The sequence below is a fragment of the Tenrec ecaudatus genome, chromosome 15, assembly GCF_050624435.1.
Source record: "Tenrec ecaudatus isolate mTenEca1 chromosome 15, mTenEca1.hap1, whole genome shotgun sequence".
NCBI lineage: Eukaryota > Metazoa > Chordata > Mammalia > Afrosoricida > Tenrecidae > Tenrec > Tenrec ecaudatus.
Window position 1 is genome coordinate 111,908,247 of NC_134544.1, and position 23,592 is coordinate 111,931,838.

The 23,592-nt window shown below is 36.0% G+C and overlaps 1 protein-coding gene across 3 annotated transcripts in view; it reads right to left on the bottom strand.

Moving 5' to 3' along the window:
* RB1 (RB transcriptional corepressor 1) overlaps nt 1-23,592 on the bottom strand; it is a 164,466-nt gene that overhangs the window by 115,098 nt on the left and 25,776 nt on the right. For all 3 annotated transcript variants that reach the window (XR_012780135.1, XM_075533250.1, XM_075533251.1), the window contains exons 4-10: nt 22,270-22,389; nt 13,432-13,470; nt 12,085-12,152; nt 7,649-7,759; nt 5,391-5,533; nt 3,059-3,136; nt 328-437 (exon numbers count right to left, since the gene is read on the bottom strand). Coding sequence is in view for 2 of the 3 variants with exons in the window: in XM_075533250.1 (XP_075389365.1) it covers nt 328-437; nt 3,059-3,136; nt 5,391-5,533; nt 7,649-7,759; nt 12,085-12,152; nt 13,432-13,470; nt 22,270-22,389 (669 nt within the window). In the remaining variant the exon portion in view is untranslated. The remainder of the gene's footprint in view (nt 1-327; nt 438-3,058; nt 3,137-5,390; nt 5,534-7,648; nt 7,760-12,084; nt 12,153-13,431; nt 13,471-22,269; nt 22,390-23,592) is intronic.

The window sequence follows — 23,592 nt, forward strand, 5'->3', positions numbered from 1 at the left end:
ATAAAACGTTGGGGAAAAAGAGACCGTGGCTTTAGCAAACTAGTTATTTCAGTAATTATTTGTTGGTGTGTATTTTACAAACCATATTCACACAACTCAGAAAAAAACATCATTGTTAGAGAAGCCAATTTAAATTCCTTTTTAAAATAAATTATATGCTGAAAATACTTTTGACCATTTCTTTTTTTATTACATAGAAGCATTCGAAGGTAATTTATTATGAGTGATTATTGAAGTACACTAAGTTAAATGAAAACTTAACCAATCTAAATCAAAGCCTACCTATCAAAAGCATATCAATATATAAAGATATATCATGTATAATACCTTTCTATATGATTAGTCTGAAGAGTTTTGTCATGTTCCAAAAACAATCTTGCATCTAGATCCTTGTTTTTGAGGTAAATTTCTTCATATTGCTTAAAGAGACTTTCAACCTCAAAAGAAAAAAATAACAATTATCCTTTTCATTTCATTCTAGCTCTCAGTACAAAGAAACACAGACTTCATTAAAGAACTTTTATGTTTAATTTTAAAATATACACTGAACTCATATACTATACGACCTTATTTTTTCAAGTAAGCTTACTTTTCCAGTATTATTTTTCTATTTTATGTATGTATCCTATTATAATTTTGTGTAGACAAAGAACATGAATGCTATAAAATAGGATTTAAAATTGAAGTAGGTATTATGGGTAACTATATACTGATCTACTTAAAAATTGAATTCCTGTGAACTTGCTGCAAAGTTTTGATAATTTGGAAAGACATCCACTTGAGGTTTGTTAAAAATGTGACATTAACACCTCAAAATCATTCTTTTTATGACATATATTACTTTTTTTTATTAAAAGATCATTTTATTGGGGGCTCTTACAACTATTAGAATCCACACATCAATTGTATCAGGCTTATTTGTACATATGTTGACCCTCATCTTATCTAGACATTTACTTTCTATTGAGCCCCCGGTATCAGCTCCTCTCCCCACCCCCACCCCCACGATCCCTTGGTAGGTTATAAATTATTACTACTTTCATACCTCACACCAACTGCTGTCTCCCTGCCCCCTTGCTTTCTGTTGTTCTTCCCCCTGGAGGGGTGTGTGTGGTATTGCAATCGTTCCCCATTGCTCCCCGCCACTCCCCCTTCCTCCTTTCCCCTTCTGGTGTCACTATTCGCACTCCTGTTCCTGGATTCCTCCTGTCGTGAGCTCTTATCTCTTATCTACACCTGTGTACATGCTCCGGTCTAGTCCGAAGCGAGAAGCAGCACTGGGGTCAGGATAGTGGGGGGCAAGGAAGCACCCTAATACAACTAAAACCAGTATATCACTGAAAGAATTTACCTGCAGCCATCCACTAACCACAGAGATACATTTAAACATGCTGTTTGGAAGAAACCCATGTATATATGAAATGCAACCTTAGCAGTAATAATTTTTCTGTTTACTTACATATTAGGCCGAATGGTCATTCACACTTGAATTAGTGGAATCATTTTTCCTACTCTGCCTTATCAGTTAATGTCAAATCAATTACATCCGATGGCAACCTTGCGTGTACTCAAGTAGAATTACGCTAGCCAGGGTTTCCAAGGGCTAGTTTGTTCTTTCCTTTTAAGAGATCACCAAGTCTTTCTTCTAAGAGCCTCTGTATGGACTCAGGCCTCCTATCTTTCATTTAACAGCTACTGAATATGTTAATGATTTAGACCACCCAGGGACTCCCTGTCCTGCTGTGGTGGGGTACTAATTATTACTCAGATCTTAATTGACAGCTACTAGTATTATCCAAAATACTAGAGAAAACAAAAAATTTTTCTTAAGATTTCATTAAAATTGAATCCATTTTAAAGGAAAAACTAATACAAATGTATAAGATTCTTTGTACACAGCATATAGTTTTTATAGAAGATGGTGACAAGATTCACATAACACATTTGTTACTTTCCTGCCTTCTCCCAGCTGTGTGTTCCACCACTCTCCTGTATCTCATTCCTGCACAGATCGACTATCACGTATCACTGTACTTTTGAATTTTTTATTTCAAACCCTTTGACTCAGCTCGAAATTCTATCGTTCTCAAGCAATTGTTTATGAAACCTATCTGACCCCTTTGGGTTAGGTGATTATCCTGAGATCAACGTGTCCTGTGCATACTTCTATCAGATCATGAGATTCATTCATAAGTGTACCTTTAAATCAAACTTGCAGAAACTTTAATATTTTATATACAATTATTGCCTGACTTTAAGACAAGAAAGCAGCGCGGGTGGTGTAATGGGTCATCCATTGGACTGCTAACTCTCAGACCAGTGGTCTGAAATCATCAGCCACTCCACAGGAGAAAGAGGAGGCCTTCTACTGTCATAGGGATTGATAGCCTCGGACGCCCACAAGGGCACGTCAGCCTGTGCGGCAGTGTCCCTGAGAGTCAGAGACGACTGGATGGCAGTGAGTCTCGTTTTGTTTTTATATAAGAAGAGATTCAAAGCCTTTGTAATGATTTAAGTACTGCACTACAAGCAAGCCAAGGTTAACTTGGATACAGAATTTATTGAGTTGGAGTTAATTTAATCATTTAAAAGTGAGGAGGAATTTACATACCATGCAAGGGCAAGCTTGCGATGCCCACAAATCATAGGGCATACTGCAATTTCTAATGCAAGTTACAAAACACTTCTTTCTGCATTCTCTATTCAAAAAGTTCAATATTTTTCATAGCTATGAAGCCTACAGTGCTTAATCATTAGCTAAAAGACTGGTAGTTCAACCACACCCGGAGGCACCTCAAAAGAGAAGCCTGGTGATATATTTCCCAAACGAGTTCTACTGCACACACATGGTGTCGTCATACACTGGGCCCACTTAACAGCACTAACAACACTATGTAAGTTTGTTCCACAACAATTCTAGGTAGCAAGATTCCTTTTGGTGGCTTAAGATAATGCTTTATATATAGCAAAGTGACCTTAATAATTTTATACAACTATTTCCTCCTCTTAAAAGCCCACCCAAATATTAAGATTTTAATTAAATTTTCTTTTAGATTACCTCTGGAAGTCCATTAGAAGCTACAGTTCCAAGAGAATTGATAAAAGGTATAAAATTCTTGAAGTACACATTTTTCACCTGAAAAAGATAGTTAAAAATGATAACTATGTTAAAAACGTAATTCCTACCATATATTAACACTATAATGGCAATGTCAACTGACATTTTGATTAATAATACAAGCTAGTGATATTTATAATTAACTCAACTATTTACTTTTTAATTTACAAGAGGCCTTAAAATGGAAATGAAAAATGATTAGGGCAAAGAATGTACAGATGTGCTTTATAAAATTGATGTATGTATATGTATGGATTGTGATAAGAGTTGTATGAGCCCCTAATAAAATGTTTTTAAAAAATGGAAATGAAATTGGGAATTGTTAATGAAATGTAACTCAAGTAAATGAAATTCACTGAAACCAGTTTCAATATTCCACATTAAACACGTAATAAAAAGACGGGGCACTCAAAGGCATGTATCAACGCGGTCAAAGTTGCACACTGGAAGTGGCAGGGGTAGAATTAAAACCGAGGAGGCCCACCACCAAAGCTAACGCTCTTTCACTTCTCTACATTTTCTCTGATTTCTCCCCAGAGAAGAGCTTTGGTCTATTTCATACACGTGCTGTGTGCTACCGAAATAGTAATTCCCAATTCAACTTTAAGCAGCTTAAAAAAAAAAATTGTTTTTAACAAGTCAACAGACACAAAAATATTGTTGTATAATTAATTTCAAAGGCAAATAGAACATTTTATGGAATTATACATTGTTTCACACCAAAGCACCATATAGTTAACATGAATAATACAGTACACCCAAGAAAATGTACAATTATCTTCCTGCTTATTCTACACTTACAGTGTGTTATGGAAACTAGAACATATATGTAACTTCCTTTTGTAGTGGACATAATTTACCATCAGTTACTATCGTCTACGTAACAAATAATTTTTAAGAATTCCTACAGGTTCAAATTGTTGAAGATGGTAACTTTAGCTAATAAATTAGTATGATTATCCAATAATTATGTAACCATGAAAGCTCAAATGTTAATACCTTTCAAATCACGATTATAGACATCCAAAAAAAATGATTTCTTTAAATTTAAAATAAGGATTTCCTTATTCCTAATCTTCAAAGTAAAATTTTATGAGTAGTTATGAAATCTAGAGAATTATAGCAACTACTACTATTCACACTAATTTGATGAACTAAGAATTATTTCAACTACATGGATTTGTTTCTTAGTCAAGAAAACTTATGCTAATGTATGTGTATATACATATATGTAATATATGCACAAACATTCACATACACATATATTGTTTAAATTAGCTAAAACTGTAGTGCTAAAGCCAAATACCTTGACCAATTATTTTAATATTTCTCAAACTTGACTTTGAGACTATACTCCAATTCAATTAGAGTTAACAGGTTACTTTCAAAGATGCAGCTGCAGCATTTCATTCTGGTGAGTAGTGAATTATGGAGAACACAAAACTCTGTGACGCTAACAGCATGGCAGTGTGAAAGGAGGTGTGGCAGCTAAAGCCTCAGACGAATCTAGCCTTTGTTACTAATGAGTGATCAGTACCTTACAAGTACACTACTTATAAAATTCCTGCCAGTTTCAACAGTCCAGATTCTATGAATAATAAACTCCTGATCCTCGCATGCGCTCTCTCTCTACCAGCCATTCGACTCAGTAAATATGTGGAAGGTGAAAGGAATTACAGAAGGCCAAGCAAAATTTGATTTTGCTTTCAGTTCTCAGCAAATCAACATGGTAGGTTTTATTAGCAGGGTGCTTGAAAACGCAGGGAGTCTCATAGTAAACCTCAGCTTAATCAAAAAAACAATATACAGGGCAGGGGATGGCAGTGTATTTCCTGACAGCACTTGCTTCCATGGATTCTCAGTAAAAGGAACTGTCTATACAAACAAACAAAAAAACACAATATATTTGAAAACTACTTCTGTATGAATATTTCAGGGAGCCCAGAGTGAAGGATCTACTATTTAAAATCAAACCAAATGAATGTGAATATGATTCACCAACCCCCACCGGCCAAAAAAAAAAAACAACCCTGTTATTGCAAGAGTTGGCAGGAATTACAGAGTGAATACACTGAATGCATATTGTACTGTCTCTTCCTGTCATGATGTGTGGTTACCTGTAATCACGCCCCTCTATATAGATATAACCCTTGGTTAGCAATAAACAGGTCCCTCAAGCCTCAAAAAAAAAAAAAAAGTGTATACACTGCTAGGTACAATTTACATGTAAATCTACTTAAAACGTTCCTCACAAGTCCTTCTGTTAAATTACCTCTTCGATGTTACACTCATGCTCTTTACAGAGCAGTTCAATAATTCTCGTATCATTTTCTAGTTGTCTTACTGCACGTGCACTTCTGTTTTGGCCTCGTCGTGGCGTTCGAGGTGAACCATTCACAGGTAGCACAGCTGTTTCTGTAAGAATGGCAAGTCAGGTAAGAACAACTGAACAACTGCACACTCCGCTGTTGGGCTAAGTGCCTTTGAGTTGGTTCCAATTGATAGCAACCATGTACAGCAGAATGTACAACGGGGCCATCTCCATAATCATTTTTACATTTGAGCCAACTCTGTGGCATCAAAATTAAGTAGGAAGGTCAAAAATAATTTAAAAACAAACAACAACAAATAATTGTGCTAACATTCTATTTTCACCAGTGGCTGTGGAATCAACTCTAGTTCACAGAACCCAAGTGTCAGAGTAGAACTGTTTAACACAAAAATATTTTCTATGTAGTAAAAATATGCCACCTGAAGAATTTCAACATATACAAAAGGGAAATTTTAAAAGAATCTATGGAAAATAGATGTTTAAAACAATGGAATTTTCCCGCAAACATTTTGAATCCTCTGATATATAATTCAATGAATTGAATATATTCTTCATGTTGTGCAGTTTCTTTACAACATCATCCCACCAATACCCACCTCCACGCAAAAACACGCCTTTTCCTCCTTCCTAATCTTGGTAATTACTAACAATCTTGGTATCCCCTAAACCATGGTCCTGAGTTCCCAAGCCCAACTCCAAGGGGTTTGGTTATGTCAAAGAAGTTTTCCTAACTTTATTCCCTATATAGAGGAAAAACTTTTAAGAGTCTTAAGAGCACATTAAACCAACCAAGTTGTGAACCTTATTTAGACTACTTCAGCCAGTCTATAAGTAAAAAAATTAATTACCTTTATAAAATAAGTGAAAATCTGAACATTATTTGAACATTTTTGATAATCACCATTGATTTGGAGGTGTGATAATAGTACTGTGGTTATGTTGTTTTAAAGTATCTTTCAGACCCATGGGAAATAAGTAAGGATGACATGGTATATAAATTATACTTCAAAATAGCATAGCTGGGAGAAGGGACAGTATATAGGCTATACACTAACTATAAAGTATCAAAGAACACTAAGGGATAAGCACATAGAGGTTTATTATACTACTGCTTAGATTTCTATTCATTTTCAATTCTCCATGAAAATTTGAAATGAAAAGATTAGCATAGTTAGTTAACACCTCATGCTGGTTTCTATTTAACATAATATTTAGAGAGTAAAAACAGATTTGAATTATCAAAAGAAAACTTTCTTGCCAATCTAAAATCCTACATGAGTTATTAAACTTATAGCATTGAAAAAAATTGAAGATACATCAATTTTTTAGTGAAAAATATCAAGCATATTCATTGTTATTTGCATATCATTTTTCTTTTCCCCATATGCTTTACATTTGGCTTCTGGTAAATGATTTGACATCTCTGACAAACCAAGTTAATAAATTTTAAAAATTCGACTCCAGATTTGATTTCTCGATGAACAGTTAATTAGTTAATCATTCACAAAGATTTATTAGACTTGACTTTTTCATTACTTCAACACATTAAGACTTGGATATTTGATTGATGTTCTCTGTTATCTTTAATTATATTTTATAAATCCCATAACTTCAAGAGCAAAGAATGGAATGATATATGTATTAACTCCCATTAATTATAAGTTAAAAACCAAACAAAAAGAGCAAGCAATAAGACTAGTGCTAATTAAGTTCACACTTTTCATAAATAATGTGAAATCAAAAAAGTAATTCATTCTTAAGAATATTATCTTAATCTCTGCTGCTTTCCATGAAGTTTTATACATCAATGTGTGCCTTGCCTTTTGATTTTCATTTTACTGGAAATGTCTTCCTTCAATTTTCCCCAATACTCAAAGCCTAACTACTCTCCAGCACTCAATTCAAATATATCCCCTCGAAATGGCCTTCCTCATTCCTCGCTAGTTGGACAAACGGTCTTTCTTTCATAGCACGTGCTGTATTTTGGCCAAGACTACTTTCTACCGTGAATTCTAATAACATGAGTACCTATCTTTCCTCCTATAACTTATTCTACTTGAGGATGGGCTCAATTTCCTTTTTTTTTTTTTTACCCTTCTCTCAGCTCTACAACCATGCTTTGTTTTGTATCTAGTAGACATCTGATAAACAACAGTTGATGACAAAGTAAAAGGGGCATAAATTAGTTGACTACTTACTATATGGTTCTTTAAGCAATGCAGGGGGTGAGAGTTTGATAAAATAGTCAAGGACACACAACATTAACTGAAATGAGATCACGAGATCATCTTCCATTTGCAATACTTTCCCTGAAAATAAAGTCACATGTTTAAGATCTTTACATATGGAAAAATTGTACGTATAGGTGGTACATACATATACTCATTCATTCAACAATGGTTAATGACATGTTAAAGATTTTTATACCCCCCAAAATTAATATATAAAAACATAAATTTAAATATATAAATTAATGAATTTTTAACTGAACTACAAGAACTAAAATTCATGAGAATTTACATAAAATTCATGAGAAATTCATGGTACTTATTAGGAACCCTGGTGGCCCAACGGTTAAGCTGTCAGCTGCTCCGCAGGGTGGTTCTACTCTGTCACGCAGGGCTGCTGTACGGGGGGAGGGGGGGGAGTAAACTCAGCAGCACACAACATGTCTATATTTACTGTTTTCTATCCCTTTTCTTGTTGACAACATTTACAGCAAAATAAGCACCAATTCAACACTTTGCACATGTACAATTCGAGGACAATGATTACATTTGGTAAAATGGGACAAGTAAAAAAACTAAAGCTACCTTTCTGACAAAGGTTCTGGTAAACTGCACTTAATGAGGGAACAATCTGAATCCCAACACAATTCCACTGTGGGCTAGCACTGAACTGTTCTGTTTCCACGTCCATTCGAATAACAAAGGCTCACATCACTCTGACAAATCCTCTACTTTCTCCCCCATGTTCTTACTGAAAGCAGTGTAATTAAAAATGATACCCTCACATTGAAGCAATCTATAGAACACAAGTCACAGAATAATTACCATTGGGTTTTTTTAAGTCCATTAAGAATTCCGTTATTTTTTAATTTATCCACAAACTTTATGGAACCCCATTATATAACACAGAAAACAGATATCGGGTTGAGGTTGATCACACAAAGTCCCAGCAATGTGGGTGTAAAAAGAAGCAATCATTGAAGTATATTAGAGAAAAACAGAACCAAAAAAAAAAAATCACCACCAGAAAGAAGGTATTAATCAGAAAAAGAATCTAAATGTTTCCTAAAATATTTACCTAAAATGATGAACAAAAAGATTAGCTATGAATAAAATGTCTTATTTAATTTTGTTTTCACTTAAAGTAAGAGTTAAATCCAAAAATGGCTTGAGATAGAAATGGTAAATACATAAGAAAAAGACTTAGGATTAGAATAATAAGAGAAGATAATAAATAAGATAGTTATTGTTCCTGAAACAGAATAACCTAATAAAATTGAACGTGGTTATTGTGCATGAATTCCAACTCCGAGCAACATTGTCTGACAGAGTAAAATTAACTGCCCATTACAGTATTCTAGGCTTTATAAAAGTCCTGGTGGTGTAACAGTTAAAATGCTCAACTCCCAACCAAAAGGTTGCCAGTTCAAACCACCCAGCCCCTCACTGTACTGTAGGGATAGGTGGTACATACATATACGCCTGCATTCAACAATGGTTAATGACATGTTAAAAGTTTTTTGTGGTGTAGCCTATGGATTCGAGCTTAACTATTATGTCACTGGGGGTTCCATATATTTTCTGGAATGATTAGAAGAAATTTTAAACTTAAAAGAATACTCTATTTGAAGAAAAACTGATACAGAATAATACAAACCAAAAGCTATCCTGGTTAAATTATTTAACTGCAAATTTTAAAATAATACTAATTCTTCAGGTATTCAGGAAGATAGAAGGGTATAGCAGGAATTAAGTTAGCCTCAGATTTCTCAACAGCAATAATGAATGCCAGAAAATAGTGCCCTAAGGCAAACAAAACATGGCCAAGAAAAGGATGTGTAACAAAATGTTGATCTAAGAACCAGATACACAGCCAAGTTCTGTTCAGTAAACAACCTATAGGTATGACTTTTTATTACATCAAACACTGAGAATCAAACATCAAAGCACCACCTTTTTGAAAAACCAGCCAGTTAAGAGATACCTTTTAAAAAGCAGAAATAAACTCAATTATAAAGACACAATGATTAGAAACCATTCAAAACAAGAATTCCAACCAAAAAAATAGGGTAAGTACAAATACGGAATATCAATGTTTGATCTCTCCTAATGTAAAAATAACATGAAAACATGAGGCAGGAAGTGTGAGAGTACTAATCTGCTTTCTTCAGAGAAGATACACGTATTACCAGTGTCTCTGAAAGTGGCCTACACTGCCCTCTGGGGGTCACTGATCAATACAGGGAGCTGCAGAAGCAGACGCCTATATTTTATCTTGAATTATGAACTACGCTACAAAAGTTTTTAATTGCCAGAGGGGCGCTCAGTAACTTTTTTCTGAAAAGGAGGGTGGTGGGCCAAGTTAAGTTTGGGAATCTATGATATATACTGCTTTAAAAGAAAGTTAAAATAAGATTCAAACTTAACATTTTCATAATCTTAAAGAGAAATAATGTAGGAGACAATCCCTCTTAAGAAGATAAAGCTTTTACCTAAACTCACTCAGTTACTTTCATTTCCCTTGTTTCCTTTCTTGGACAAAATTCAAGTGCCAGTAATTGTTTTTTGGAAAAGTAAGACAATATGATTCTCTGTTTATAAAAGTATCTGTCTCTGCACCCAGTTTACCCACTTTTAACAGAATGTAGTTCAATTCTACTAAAGATAAACACATCTTTTTGGTTTTTTGGTGTTATTTTAAAAAATCCTTCTATTGGGGGCATTTACAACATTCCATACATCAATTGTATCAAACATGTTGGTACATATGTTGCCATCATTATTTCGAAAACACTTCCTACTTAAGCCCATGGTATAAGTTCCCTTTTCCCCCTCCAACACTTGTGAATCCTTGATCAATTACATATTGTTATTATTTTGTATCTTACACTGTCCATTTTCTCCCATCACCCACATTTCTGTTATTCATCCCCTTTGGGAGGGCATCTATATATCCAATCTTGTGATGGGCTCCCCCCTTTTCTCCCTTCCCTCTCCCTCCCCTCATGATATTGCCACTCCCACTACCATTCCTGAGGGGTTTATCTGCCCTGAATTCCATGTGTGGAGAGGTCTTATCTGTACCAATGTGTGTTCTCCAGTCTAGCCAGATTTGTAAGGTACAACTGGGTCATGGTAGTGGTGGGAAGGAAGCATTCAGGAATTAGAGGAATGGTGTGTTTCATGAGTCATCCCTTCCTTATAACCCTTCTGTGGGGGAATATTCAATTGTCTACAGATGGGCTTGGGGTCTGCACTCCAACCCCCCACCCCTTATCTGCATCAACATAGTTGTTTTGGATCTACTGATACCTGATACCTAATCCCATCAATACCTCATGATCACAGAGGCTGGTGTTCTTCTTCCATGTGGGTTTATATGCTTCCCTGTTAGATGAATGCTTCTTTAACTTCATGACTTTAAGACCCGAAATCTTTTGATAGCCAGGCACCTTCCACTCTCTTTATAATTTGCTTATGTACCCATTTTGCCTTCAGGGATTGTGTAGGGAAGGTGAGTATCAAAGAGTGCCAGGTTATTAGAACAAAGTGTTCTTTTGTTAAGGGTGGCCTTGAGTAGAGGCCCAAAGTCCGTTTGCTATCTTAATAATTAACATGTAAATCTATGTACATTGGCCTCTATCCCTTTCATTGTAATTTAATATATCTACATATATCTCTATAAATACGTTTTGCCTCCTTTTCTTTCTTCTATTTCCCTTCACCTTCCTTCTATCCCACTATTATGCTTACCCTCCATTCAGCTCTCACTAATTCCTCTCAGATACACTGCACTTGATTAAACCCCACCAGGCATTATAGACATTCCTCACTATCAATTTTAGATCTCTTGTTCTATTATCCCCGAGTTTGTTGCCTCCACACTACTCCTCCCTGCCCCTTCCTCTCCCATGTCCCCACTGGAACCACGGGTCCTATTGTTTTCTCCTCGCCTGCCTATCTTATAGAGATAGACAGAGAGTGAAAGAAAAACAAAAAACAAAACAAGATAGTTCCAGGTCTGCCTGCTAACCCTTATTTATATATGTATTTTAGGTAATTTTTCACTTTTTTTTTGCTCTTTGCTATATATTGTTTGAATTATTTACCATAAGCATGTTTTATTTTTAAATATCATTAATCTAAAAATTAAGCAGTGAAGGAAGAAAAAGTAAATAGATATTAGAAACAGAAATTAAATGAGACATTTCCAGTTTCTCCCATTACCAAAATTATAAGAACTTAGCAGCAGTTAACACGAGCATTGGAAGAAAGGGGATAAGAAAGGAGGAGGAGGGATGCACATACATAAAACTGAATTAAAAAGCTTTGGGCTTGGTCTAAAGAACAATTCATTAATTATTATATTTGACACGTCAGCATATAATAAAACATATTGATATTACCTTTAGCTAGTAAGAATGTGATCCAAGAAAGTTTCAGCACCAACACAGAATTTATTTCCGAAGATACCCTAATAAACAAATTGACAACAGAAAAAGAAAAGGGAGCATGAGAGAGAAAAATTAACACTGACGGAATATTCTACAAATATACCTCTTGCTTATTTTTCATTTGTTTGTCTTAATTACACACCTGATTTAACTGTACTACAGAATAGAGTACATTTTAAATGCATACTTTATATTCAAACTCAGCTTGACTCAATTCACTTAGTATTTCTACCCAAGGAACTGTATTTGGGCCTAGGGTACAGTTTGCTAAGGCAATACTGAGTATCTCAATTCTTAACCAAATCTAATCTAATCCAAAAGTATGTACAATAATGTACTTTACAATTAATTTATGATGTATTATAATTAAAATCCACACATGGGAGCAGAAAAAATAAAAGTATAGGTGATTCTAAATTACTAATTTATCAGACTGCCTGGAAAAACCCTTTATCCATAGACAGTCACTTGTCAGAATTACTAAGTTTTTTTATCAATTAAATAATTGAGGTTTTTCTGTGTTTTGTTATTGCTGTTGGGGTTTATATTATTTTTGGAGGTATGATTCTCTATATGAAATCCAGGATAGGTACATCTACACAGATTTATAGTTTACATAGATTTATGTAGCTTATATAGATTGTATCCTAGGGTGATGGCAGGGGAAGTGAGGGGAAATGAGGGGCTGATAATAAAATGTGCAAAATTGAAGAAAATGCTCTAAACTTGATTGCAATGATGACTGCACAACTATTTTAAATATATTCAAATCACTGAATTGTATGGTATATGAATTATGTCAATCAAACTGTTAAAAACAATAACATTATATTGTTTCCCTCTACACTATTACTTCAGTAAGGCAGAAAAATCTCATCTACAACACAATATTGTTAGAGCATGGATTTTACATTTTTTAAAATGTTTAATTTTTAAAACATTGACCTTCAAATTTATTCATACATAAAATTATGAACTCTTAGTTAATAATGTCTTTAATAGAAACACAATAAATATTAAGACAATAATTGAGCATCTTTCCCTGAGTTGTTGTTTTGTTGCTCTAAATCAACCTCCCCTTTTTACCCATCTTGTATTCTGGGAATTCATTGCATACGATTTCTTTTATAAGGGTATAAACAATCTTAGGGCTTAAATCTATGAAATAACAACATTAAGTAGCATGCAATAGTCAAACTAATTGGGGCATTATCAATTATTAGGATTATTAAAAAAACCTGTAAACTACTTCTCATTGAAATCTATAAAGGTGAAAATAAAATGCACTGAACCACTTACGAACTGCTGGGTTGTGTCCAATATATAAGTTCACATGTTCTGGAAAAAAGAAGTAACTTAATTAACATTAGGAGTTGTTTTAAATTTTTTCACAATTTCAAAAAATGAGATTAAGAAAACAACTTCATTTACAGTAATATTTAAAACAAAATATACAGAAATAAATTTAGCCAGAAGTATGAAAGATGCTGAGTTAGTTAGTTTATTGGGCCAACCTGGCCGATAAACACGATGTGGGGTTAATTGAAGGGTAGAGAGATAAATGGTTGGGTGAGGCTCTCCCTTCTAGTTCTCGGGTCTCTTGCTTTCTGATGGTTGAACCAGTGTGCAGCTGCCTTAGCCATTTCACTGCTTCAGCTGGCAAGGCTCACTTCCTGCAAGGCATCCCCAAGGAGAAGCCACATGGACCTACCCTGATGCAGCCCTGGGTGCTGGAGCAGCCGTGTAGAGACCCCTGCCAGTGCTGATTCAGCTTTCCTCCTGCAGTCTACATCACTGTGTATGTTTTGTGAGATGGAGGAGGACTTTGTGGACTGGTGTCGGACATTTGGGTTAATGTTGGACTTGTGGGCTTGAGCAGTACTGGGTTGGTTGGCGTGTTTTCTTGATGCGCACTTAACCTTTATATAAAACTCACTCTGATACACATGAGTTTCTGTGGATTTGTTTCTCTAATGTACCCAGACTAACACAGATGCATACAATAAAAATTAAAGAACACTGCTGAGAGACTGAAGAAAATCTAAATAGATGGAAACATAGTCCATGCTCATGAGTTGGAAGACTTAATATAAGGGGCTTCAATATATTCGGGGGAAATTCCATTATGCTTTAATTAAATTTTTCCATGAACTTTCTGAAGCCTTTCATACAATTCAGCATAACTAAATTCTATCCTAGGTGGATGCAGTTGAGGTACAGGGCTCTTCCCCCCCCCCAATCCCCAGCCTATGTATAAGGACATATATGTTTATGTATACACACACCTACCCACCCACACACACCACACACACACAGTTCTCTACAACTGTAATATCTCCTGGGGAAAACAGGCTGCGAACATTTCTCATCACCACCTGATTCATGCTGCACATCTATTTAAGCCAAGAGGCGCTAAGAGGTCTGGGGCTCCCTTATTCCACTTTCCTCCCATTTGCAGGGTTGAAGCGCTACCCCACATACAGTAGGCTGAAAAAACTGGGACCCCAATAGCCTTTGCCCCATTTCACTCATCGGACAGGGGTTCCAAGCCCAAAGAAGCAATCCAAGAAAACTGTGCCCAGCATCTCACTCTTAAAGCAAAAATGTCACTCCAAGAGACCCACTAGGATACTTCTCCCACCCCTATCTCCTGGACAGTAGCACAAAATTTTCACCCAGTGGGAAAGGCAGACATTAAAAACAGAAATCTCTGAAATTCTACCCAAGAAAATTATTACTTTGGTACAGAGTGTAGGAAGTTGAAGTCTAAGGGAGTTTTGGGTGGCAAGTAATCAAGAGGAGGCTGGCCGCACCACAAAAGCAACAAGCTAAACCCTAAATCATCTAGAAATTTAACAGAGAGAACCAGGTAAGGGCACAGCTGAGATGAACTCTCCAGGGGTCAGCACAAGCCTCAAAGACTACCCACGCAATAAAGTAAAATTGTATTAGATCAGACTATGGAGCAATTTGTAAACAAGCACTGTTGAAACAACAGACCAATCAGTTTTCAATTACTGAAAGTAATATAGCAACTGGGTGTTATATTAACCAACGTGGACAGCATAACAGAAATTAAGAAAACATGCAAAGATAGTCCTGCTAAAACCACTACCACCTCAGAAGCGGCACAATGTGGGGGTGGGGGGTGTAGCAGATTTTGCTAAAATTGGCCAGGTTTCAGAGACTGTAACTCCTTAATGGAGCAGCCTTCTCTATTCTGTCTTGCAGTGGCTGGAGGTTTTGAACTGCTGACTATAAATACATTCAAAGATTTAAAGGAAATCATGCTTAAAGAAGTATGATGACAAAGAATCGTCAAATAGAGAATGCCAATAAAGTGACAGAAATTAGAAAAAAGAACCAAATGGGAATTTTAGACTTAGAAAAGCACAGTAACAGAAATGGAAAGTTCACAAGTGGGGCTCCACAAGAGATCAGATCTGGCAGAAAAAGAATAATCAAAACTTACATTAGTTCACTAACGCTTAGACTGTCTATGGAACAAAGAGAAAAATAAAACTAAGCCTAGCATCAAATAAATGTGGGTGCAACTGTGTATGTAGTGAGTGCCAGAAAGAGAAGGGAAGAAGAGTAGCGACAAAGTATTTGAAGAAATTCTGTATTTTGCACTCACATAATGCCACGCATACTCACACAGTGCATAGAGCTCACTGGGAACTAACGTGGGAGGAGTTATGTGGTTTACAGAAAATACATAAGGTGCATGTTATTTGCATAAAAGGTGACAATGGCTAAAAACTTCCCAAATCTGATGAAAAATTCAATATAAACATACAAGACCTTAACGAATGGTAAGTGCAAAGAGATTCACCCGCAGACACAGTAAAGACATTGAAACACAAAGATGGCAATCTTGAAAGTAGCCAGAGAAAAATGACTGCACTTACAGAGAACTGCAATAAGATTAACAGCAAAGCTGTGCTAGTGTAAAGAAAGGACACTAGACGGTCACTGGAACCCACAGGGACAAATCAAGAGAACAAGAAATAGTAAATAAGATGAATATAGTGAAGCCAAGAACTACACTTGCTCTTCTTTATGCTATTAACTTCTTTAAAAGATACACACAGGGCTTCAAACTGGTTCTTCCCAGTTCAGTCAGGGCTAATGCAGCAAAATCAGAATGGATCTGAATTTGTAAAAAAATGTGGGAGGTTCCAGAATAATAATTGGAATGGGAAAAATTATGGCTCAACCCTCTGCCAGAAATGCACTCTCTCTCCTAGAAAACAAGGCAGCAATACACTGCACAGCAACAAAATCTCTTGACTGGCAGAGTCTGATGCATGTAGCTCAAAGACTGTAGTCGTACGTGTCGCTGTGAGTGTGTGTCAGTCCCAGAGTCTTCGCAGGAATTTAATACTGAGCTCCTGAAAGAGCTCAGCAGGCCTCTTCCAATCTTCTACTCCAGGGCTTTAACCTGTAACGTTTCCTTTCTAGCTGTAGTTCCAGTACATTCACATTTTACAAATTCAGGTTTCTATTTCATTGTATCTTCATGGCTGAACCAGTCAAAGTATAACCCAAATAGCTGTCAAATCTACAATGAATAAATAAAATGTAGTATAGCCATACAATGAAATAGTATTCAGCAATAAAAAAAAGAATGAGGTACATGTCACAATGCAAATTAACTTTGAAAACATAAAGTGAAAGGAAACTAGTTCAAGAGATTATAAATTGCAAGATTCTATTAATATGAAATACCTAGAAGAGGTGAATCAACAGGAATAAAAAGTAGACTAGTGGGGTGGCTTATATATCTTCTTATATATCTTATATATCTTCTAAAACATCAATTGTATGGTATGAAATATTTCAATAAAACTGATTTAAGAAAAGTTTGGATAAGAAAAAGAAAAGCTTAGATGTTCTATATGCTGTTTCTGTCTGTGGGAGAAAAATGAATTCAAAGGCATACAGACAAAAACAGATACAGCTAACATTAGTGAATTTGGTATTGGGCAAAAATAATTACAGATGATCTCTAGCAACGTGGGCCTTTTAGCCTGTTCCGTGATAAGAGGGGAAAGTCTGACTGAAAGAGCAGAGGTTAAAGGGCCAGTTTAAAACTTCAGAACAGAAAGCTTGAAAAGGGTCTTTAATAGAGGGAGAAAAATGAGGCTTTCTGCTATGTATAAATTGACTGTCCCAGAAACCCAAAATGGGTTGTTCGGAGTTGAAATTGACTAAATGGCAGTGGGTTTGGGGTTTTTGACCTTTCAATGAGAAAAGGTTTCAAAGGCTCTGCTCCTCGACATTTAAAACTCCAGCTCCCTTGTCAGCCTGGGTTCCACCAGCGAGAGGAGAGTAAGGCAAAACAAACCAGCAACACTGGGACAGAGAAGATGGAACATGAAAAAGCTGGAAGATATTGACCTTCTACTAGCCTAAGGTTAAATCTGGCTATGTTACTGTCCACTGTAAAGGCAGTAAGTAAATGACTCTCCATCAGCTGCAGGACAAAATCAAGTTCCTTAGCAAGTTTCCTAAGAAGCCAGATGACTAATCTCATCTCAGTTTCTACCTTTTAGCCATGTCATTTCAAAATACATCATGCAAAACTTTTTGGCTTTGTGCACAGGCTAATCAATCACCCTGATTAGTATGTTCCGTTCTAATACCCTACACATTTTACTTGGTGAATTTCTGTTGTTTTTTTTAAACTCCATTCAGACACTGCTTTCTTCTAGCTTTTCCTGACCAGATCCCACTCTTAACACTATCCATTCATTCTTACACAGAACAATTTAATACTTTACCCTGTGCATGACTACTGCTTTAAAATGAATGGGCTTTTAAAAAAAAATCGAAAAATGTACTTTTTAAAATTTAGTAATTTTACTGGGGGCTCGTGTAACTCTTACCACAATCCATACATACATACACTGTGTCAAGCACATGTGTACATTTGTTGCCATCATCATTCTCAATTCTCAAAACATTTGCTTTCCACTTGAGCCCTTTATATCAGTTCATTTTCCCCCTCCCACCCCTGCTCCCTTCTCCCTCATGAACTCTTGATAATTTATAAAATGTATTATTTGTCTTATCTTACACTGTCCAACATTTCCCTTCACCCATTTCTGTTGTCCGTCCCCCAGGGAGGAGGTTACGGTAGATCCTTGTAATCGGTTCCCTCTTTCTAACCCACGCTCCGGTATCGCCTCTCAGCACTGGTCCTGAAGGGATCATCTGTCCTGAATTCCCAGTGTTTCCAGTTCCTATCTGAACCAGTGTACATTCTCTGGTCTAGCCAGATTTGTAAGGTAGAATTGGAATCATTAGAGTGGAGGGGGGGTGGCGGGAGAGGAAGCATTCAGGAACTAGAGCAAAGTTGTATGTTTCATCATTGCTACACTGCACCCACACTGGCTCGTCTCCTCCCCATGACTCTTCTGTAAGGGGATGTCCAGTTGCCTACAGATGGGTCTTGGGTCCCCAATCTGCACCTGCGCGCGCGCACACACACACACACACACACACACACACACACACACACACACACCCCTCACATTCACAATGATCTGATTTTTTTGTTCTTTGATGCCTGATCCCTGATCCCTTTGACACCTGGTGTGCTTCCTCCATGTGGGCTTTGTTGCTTCTGAGCTAGATGGTGACTTGTTTAACTTCAAGCCTTTAAGACCCTAGACACTGTCTCTTTTGATAGCAGGGCACCATCAGCTTTCTTCACCACATTTGCTTATGCACTCAATTTGTCTTCAGTGATCATGTCGGGAAAGTGAGCATCATGGAATGCCAGTTTAATAGAACAAAGTGTTCTTGCATTGAGGGAGTACTTGAGTGGAGGCCCAATGTCCATCTGCTACCTTAATACTAAACCTATAAATATATTCACATAGATCTATTTCCCCATCCTCATATATAAATATATTTACATATGTACATGCCTTTATTAAGACCTCTATAAATGCCCTTTACCCCATAGTTCTTTCCTCTATTTCCTTTTACATGGAAAAATTTTTAAAAAGTAGAATTTTTTCATGAAACTTTTGAGGCCCCTTCATATGATCCTTACAAGACAGCATGGATACATTACTGGATTTTTATAAAACGATAATTAACTTTTACTGCCTATTTCTTTACAATCACTGTATCAAATGATTTTGTACTCTTTGCACCTAGCGCACAACCTGACACTAATAGCCACTTACTGTCTTTGAAGTTAAGCAGCTGATAGTTTCTTGAAGTATGTATATTTTACAAAACACAGTTCCATAAGATTTTAATTTACATTATATCATATTATGTTTGAGCTCATTGTTGCAGCCACTATGTCACTCTGTCTCCCTAAGAGTCTTCCTCTGTTTTGCTGTCCCTTTACCTACCGAAGTCATTATGTCCTTTAGGGACTGGTCTCTCCAGACATGTTCAAAGTGTGTGAGACAAAGTCTCAACATCCATGCCTCCAAGGCACATTCTAGCTGTACTTCTTCCAAGACAGATTTGTTTGTTTCTTTTGCTGTCCATAGGACTTCCGATACTCTTCACCATCAGCATAATTAAAATTGATTGGCTCATAGTGACCCTATAAGACAGTGGAGACCTGCTCCTCTGGATAGGCTAGACTGGGGCTCTTTATAGGTGTAGAAAGACACGTCTTTCTATGATAAGAAAATTCAGTAATCTCATGAGCCCAACAAAGCACAATGGATTTTCTTGTGCGGGAGATCTGATTTTTCATTGGAGCGCTTTAAGAGGGGAGCATGGTCAGGAATGTTTTGCATTTTAAAAGCTAACTGAAAACATTTTTTAAAATCTTTAAGAACTCATTTTATAAATTTAAAACACATAGCACTAAAGACACTGACTTGTTCGTGATCACAGCACACATGCTGGATCTCAAACAAGAACCCAAACCTGTCTTGACAAATTCCCTTCACTAAACTCTACTGAAGCCCTTTCTTTTTTGTAGAATATTACAATAGCTTTGCAGAAAATTCTTACCAACCGGTATTCACACTGGCCTTCAGGACAAATGGGGAAGAGGGGTAGGAAGAGCTTCAGCACTCCAGGATTGGCCACTCAATATTTTAAGCTTTGACTTTCTCATATGTAACAGTGCCAATAGCTAGCTTTAACTTTTTCTTCTTATTTTAGCATCTGAGTTTTCTAATATATTAGCTCACTCTTTATATACTTTTCTTTTTCTTTCAAGACTAACTACATTTACCACTCAAATAAAGACAAGAACACACACACATATACACATGCATATAAAATAGTGTATTAACACGGTGGGTTAAAAAGATAAATGATTGCCTTACTTAGTTTATTTAGAGTAATTGTTATAGCTCTTTGTTTATAGGAAAATAGAGTGGTAAACCATTTGAATAACATAGATAATAGTCGGTAATTATGAGATTATTTAATTCCTTCCTTTTCTAATTTTTCCTTAGTCCCTATGAGGATTATAAATACATCACTGGAAGGTGTAATGGCAAAAAGAGAGGGATCCAACAGGAACAAACACCCAAACAGATTCCTGATTTCAGATAACAAAGCCAACAAGCTGTAGGCGGTCCGCTACACTTATTGTAATAAGAAATATTAGAACTTCATTCCAAGTCACTCATACCAATTCACCCAAAAGCTCTATATGTAGAAATAACCTGATCATTATCTATTTTGATATTCTAATATTTATAGACTAGAATTTTCTCAAGAATTGGCTGAGAGAAATTTGTACTGAACTTGAGTTAACATTTTGGTGCACTTCCTTGCAGTAATCTCATTTTATACTTTAGAATCGTTTTTTTTCCCTTAAACATATTGCCGTGATAACATAACCTGTGTTATTTAACATTGGAAGAATTTTCCGAGATTTTTGTTATGCCTCATTAAATTTTTTTGTTTGGAATATTTCATGTTTAGATCATAATCTTTTATTTATACTAGTCATTATTAGTAAGTTGTTTCTGGTAGTGAAGTGACTAAGTATCTGGCTGCTGACCAAAAAGCCAGTAATGCAAACCTATTAGCTGTACCAGAAAAAAAGATTTGGCAGTCTGCTTCCATAAAGATTTACAGTTCGCGAAGCCTTGTGGGGTAGGCCTACTCCATCCTGAAGGGTTTCTACATGTATCAACTCTGCCGGCAGTGGGTTTGTTTAGGTTGCTTGTGGGGATATTGTGATAAAAATCTTTGCATAAAGTCTTTTTTGTTTTTAGCACAAATTCTTATGATAAACTCTCAGATATGAATAGAAAGGCTTATAAACAATTTATGGGATATGGAAGTATTTAGTTAGTCCTTGTTAGGTTAAAAAACACAAGACAAACAAACATATAATATCTACTCTGTAAAAAGAACATGAAAAGGAGAAAAATAATTTAAATATTAATAGTAATTGTTTCCATTATTGAAATTTTGAGTAATTTAGTTTCTGATTTACACCTTTCTGTTTTACACGTGCTCTACAATTAACTCACATTTCATACTCAAATTACTTATGTAATGAATTTTTAAAATAACTTTAAAATTTCCCTCTTATCCTATAGGAAGTGCTTCTACTTGATTAAAAAATGATAACGATGGTTGATGTTATCATATTACAATTAAAGACCAAAAGTAAGAAAAGACATCATTCCCTTCAAAATCCATAGGCCAATCTTTGAGTTTTCCCTCCACCCTCTATCACACCTCTAAGGAGCATGGGCAACACAGTGGGTTACATGTTGGGCTGCTAACCACAGGGTCAGCAGTTTAAAACCACCAGCCACTCCTCGTGAGAAAGGCGAATCTCTCTAGTCCCCTAAAGTGACAGCCCCAGAAAGCACAAGAGCAGTGATCCCCTACCACCATGAGTCAGAATGGACTCCGTGACAGTGGATTGGTTTTTCAAAATCATACCTCTTTAGTTCTACTGACATACCAACCAAGAATAGGGGGAAACAGAAGCATTTTTCTAAGAAATTACTTGTTTTCCCTCAGCTCTCCCACCATACTACCTATCCTCAGAACATCCAAGGACATGCTTCTTCCCCTCTCTCCCTTATTAGGATACAGAGTTGCTTATGTAGCTAAAATATTAAAATCGTTCCCACAAGGAATCAAAACACAACTGTAATTCTAATACTTTTACTTTACCTTTCCAATTTGCTGTAGAGTGCACATAATACATTGTATTTCTTCAATAGTCTTGACATAGCATTATCAACTTTAGTACTGGTGTCAATTTCTTTTAGCAAGTCAAAGAATTTATTGACACTATAAAGAGAAAAAAGTAAAATCAGTATCTTAAAAGCGTTATTTCATTTCCAAAGCATATATATCTCAATCTTTAAAATATTAGCTATGCACAAAATCACTAGCATCTCTTCAAAGAAATATGTCTGCATTTTACTAAAACTTAAAGAGGAAAAATATCAACAAGTTTCTATCCATCTATGCCTAGCTTTACTTATTGCCAAGAATAAAGATAGCAGAAGAATATAAATGGATTATTACGACGTTAGATTAAGAAGCTAAAGTTACGTGTGGATACAGATAAGAACAAACTCTGCTCAGGGATGTCCTCCTCATAACACTCAGGCTTAACTCTTACGATGCCCCTTTATCTGCTCAGCCCCTGACATTAGTCTACCAACCTGCAGGTCGTCCCTCAATCTGCTCAATCTCTACACCCACACCCATCTGACAAGACATTCCTCCTCTATTCTAGACCTGACATTCCACCTCAAGCAGCAGCCCCACTTCACCATTCAGATACCTTCCTTACTGTATTTTGGTTCTGATAGCTTTTCTCTGGGGCCCCGTCTTTTCCACTTGCCGATGTTTGCCACATCCCCGCTGATTTTATTTAACAGTTTCATGTACATCCCTTCCATTCACACACCTTACAATTCAATGGTTTAAATATATTAAAGAGTTGTGCGACCCCTTTGTTTTTAAGACTGAATTTTGGAGAAAGCAAAAGGAAAGCTGATTGAAATCTTTAATTTAGGTACTTAACTTTAAACCATTCTTTATAAAGTTTTCTATATAAATTAGTTGATTTCTAACTGCAAAAAGAATGAAAAATGAGAAAAAGTTATGTGCTACACTATCAAAAAGAATACTCTATGCCTGGCTGAAATTCCATACCAAGAGATGACCGAAAAAAGAACAGAATCTCTGAAGATGTGCTTGCAGAAAATTTCTCTAATATCATAAACAAGATTTACACCCAAGAAACTCAACAAACCCCACAAAGGATATAACCCAAAAGAGAGCCACCAAGACATATAATCAAACTTTTGAAAAACCAAAGGAAAAAAAAAAAGAATTCCAATAGCAGCTCATAACACGAGTATTACCCACAAAGTATACCTCTTACTCTATGTAGAAGTTCAGCATGAACACAGTTAAGTGTTATGGAAAACCCATTCTTCTTTCCTGACATATAAGACCAAGCCTTGACTTTTAGGAGCA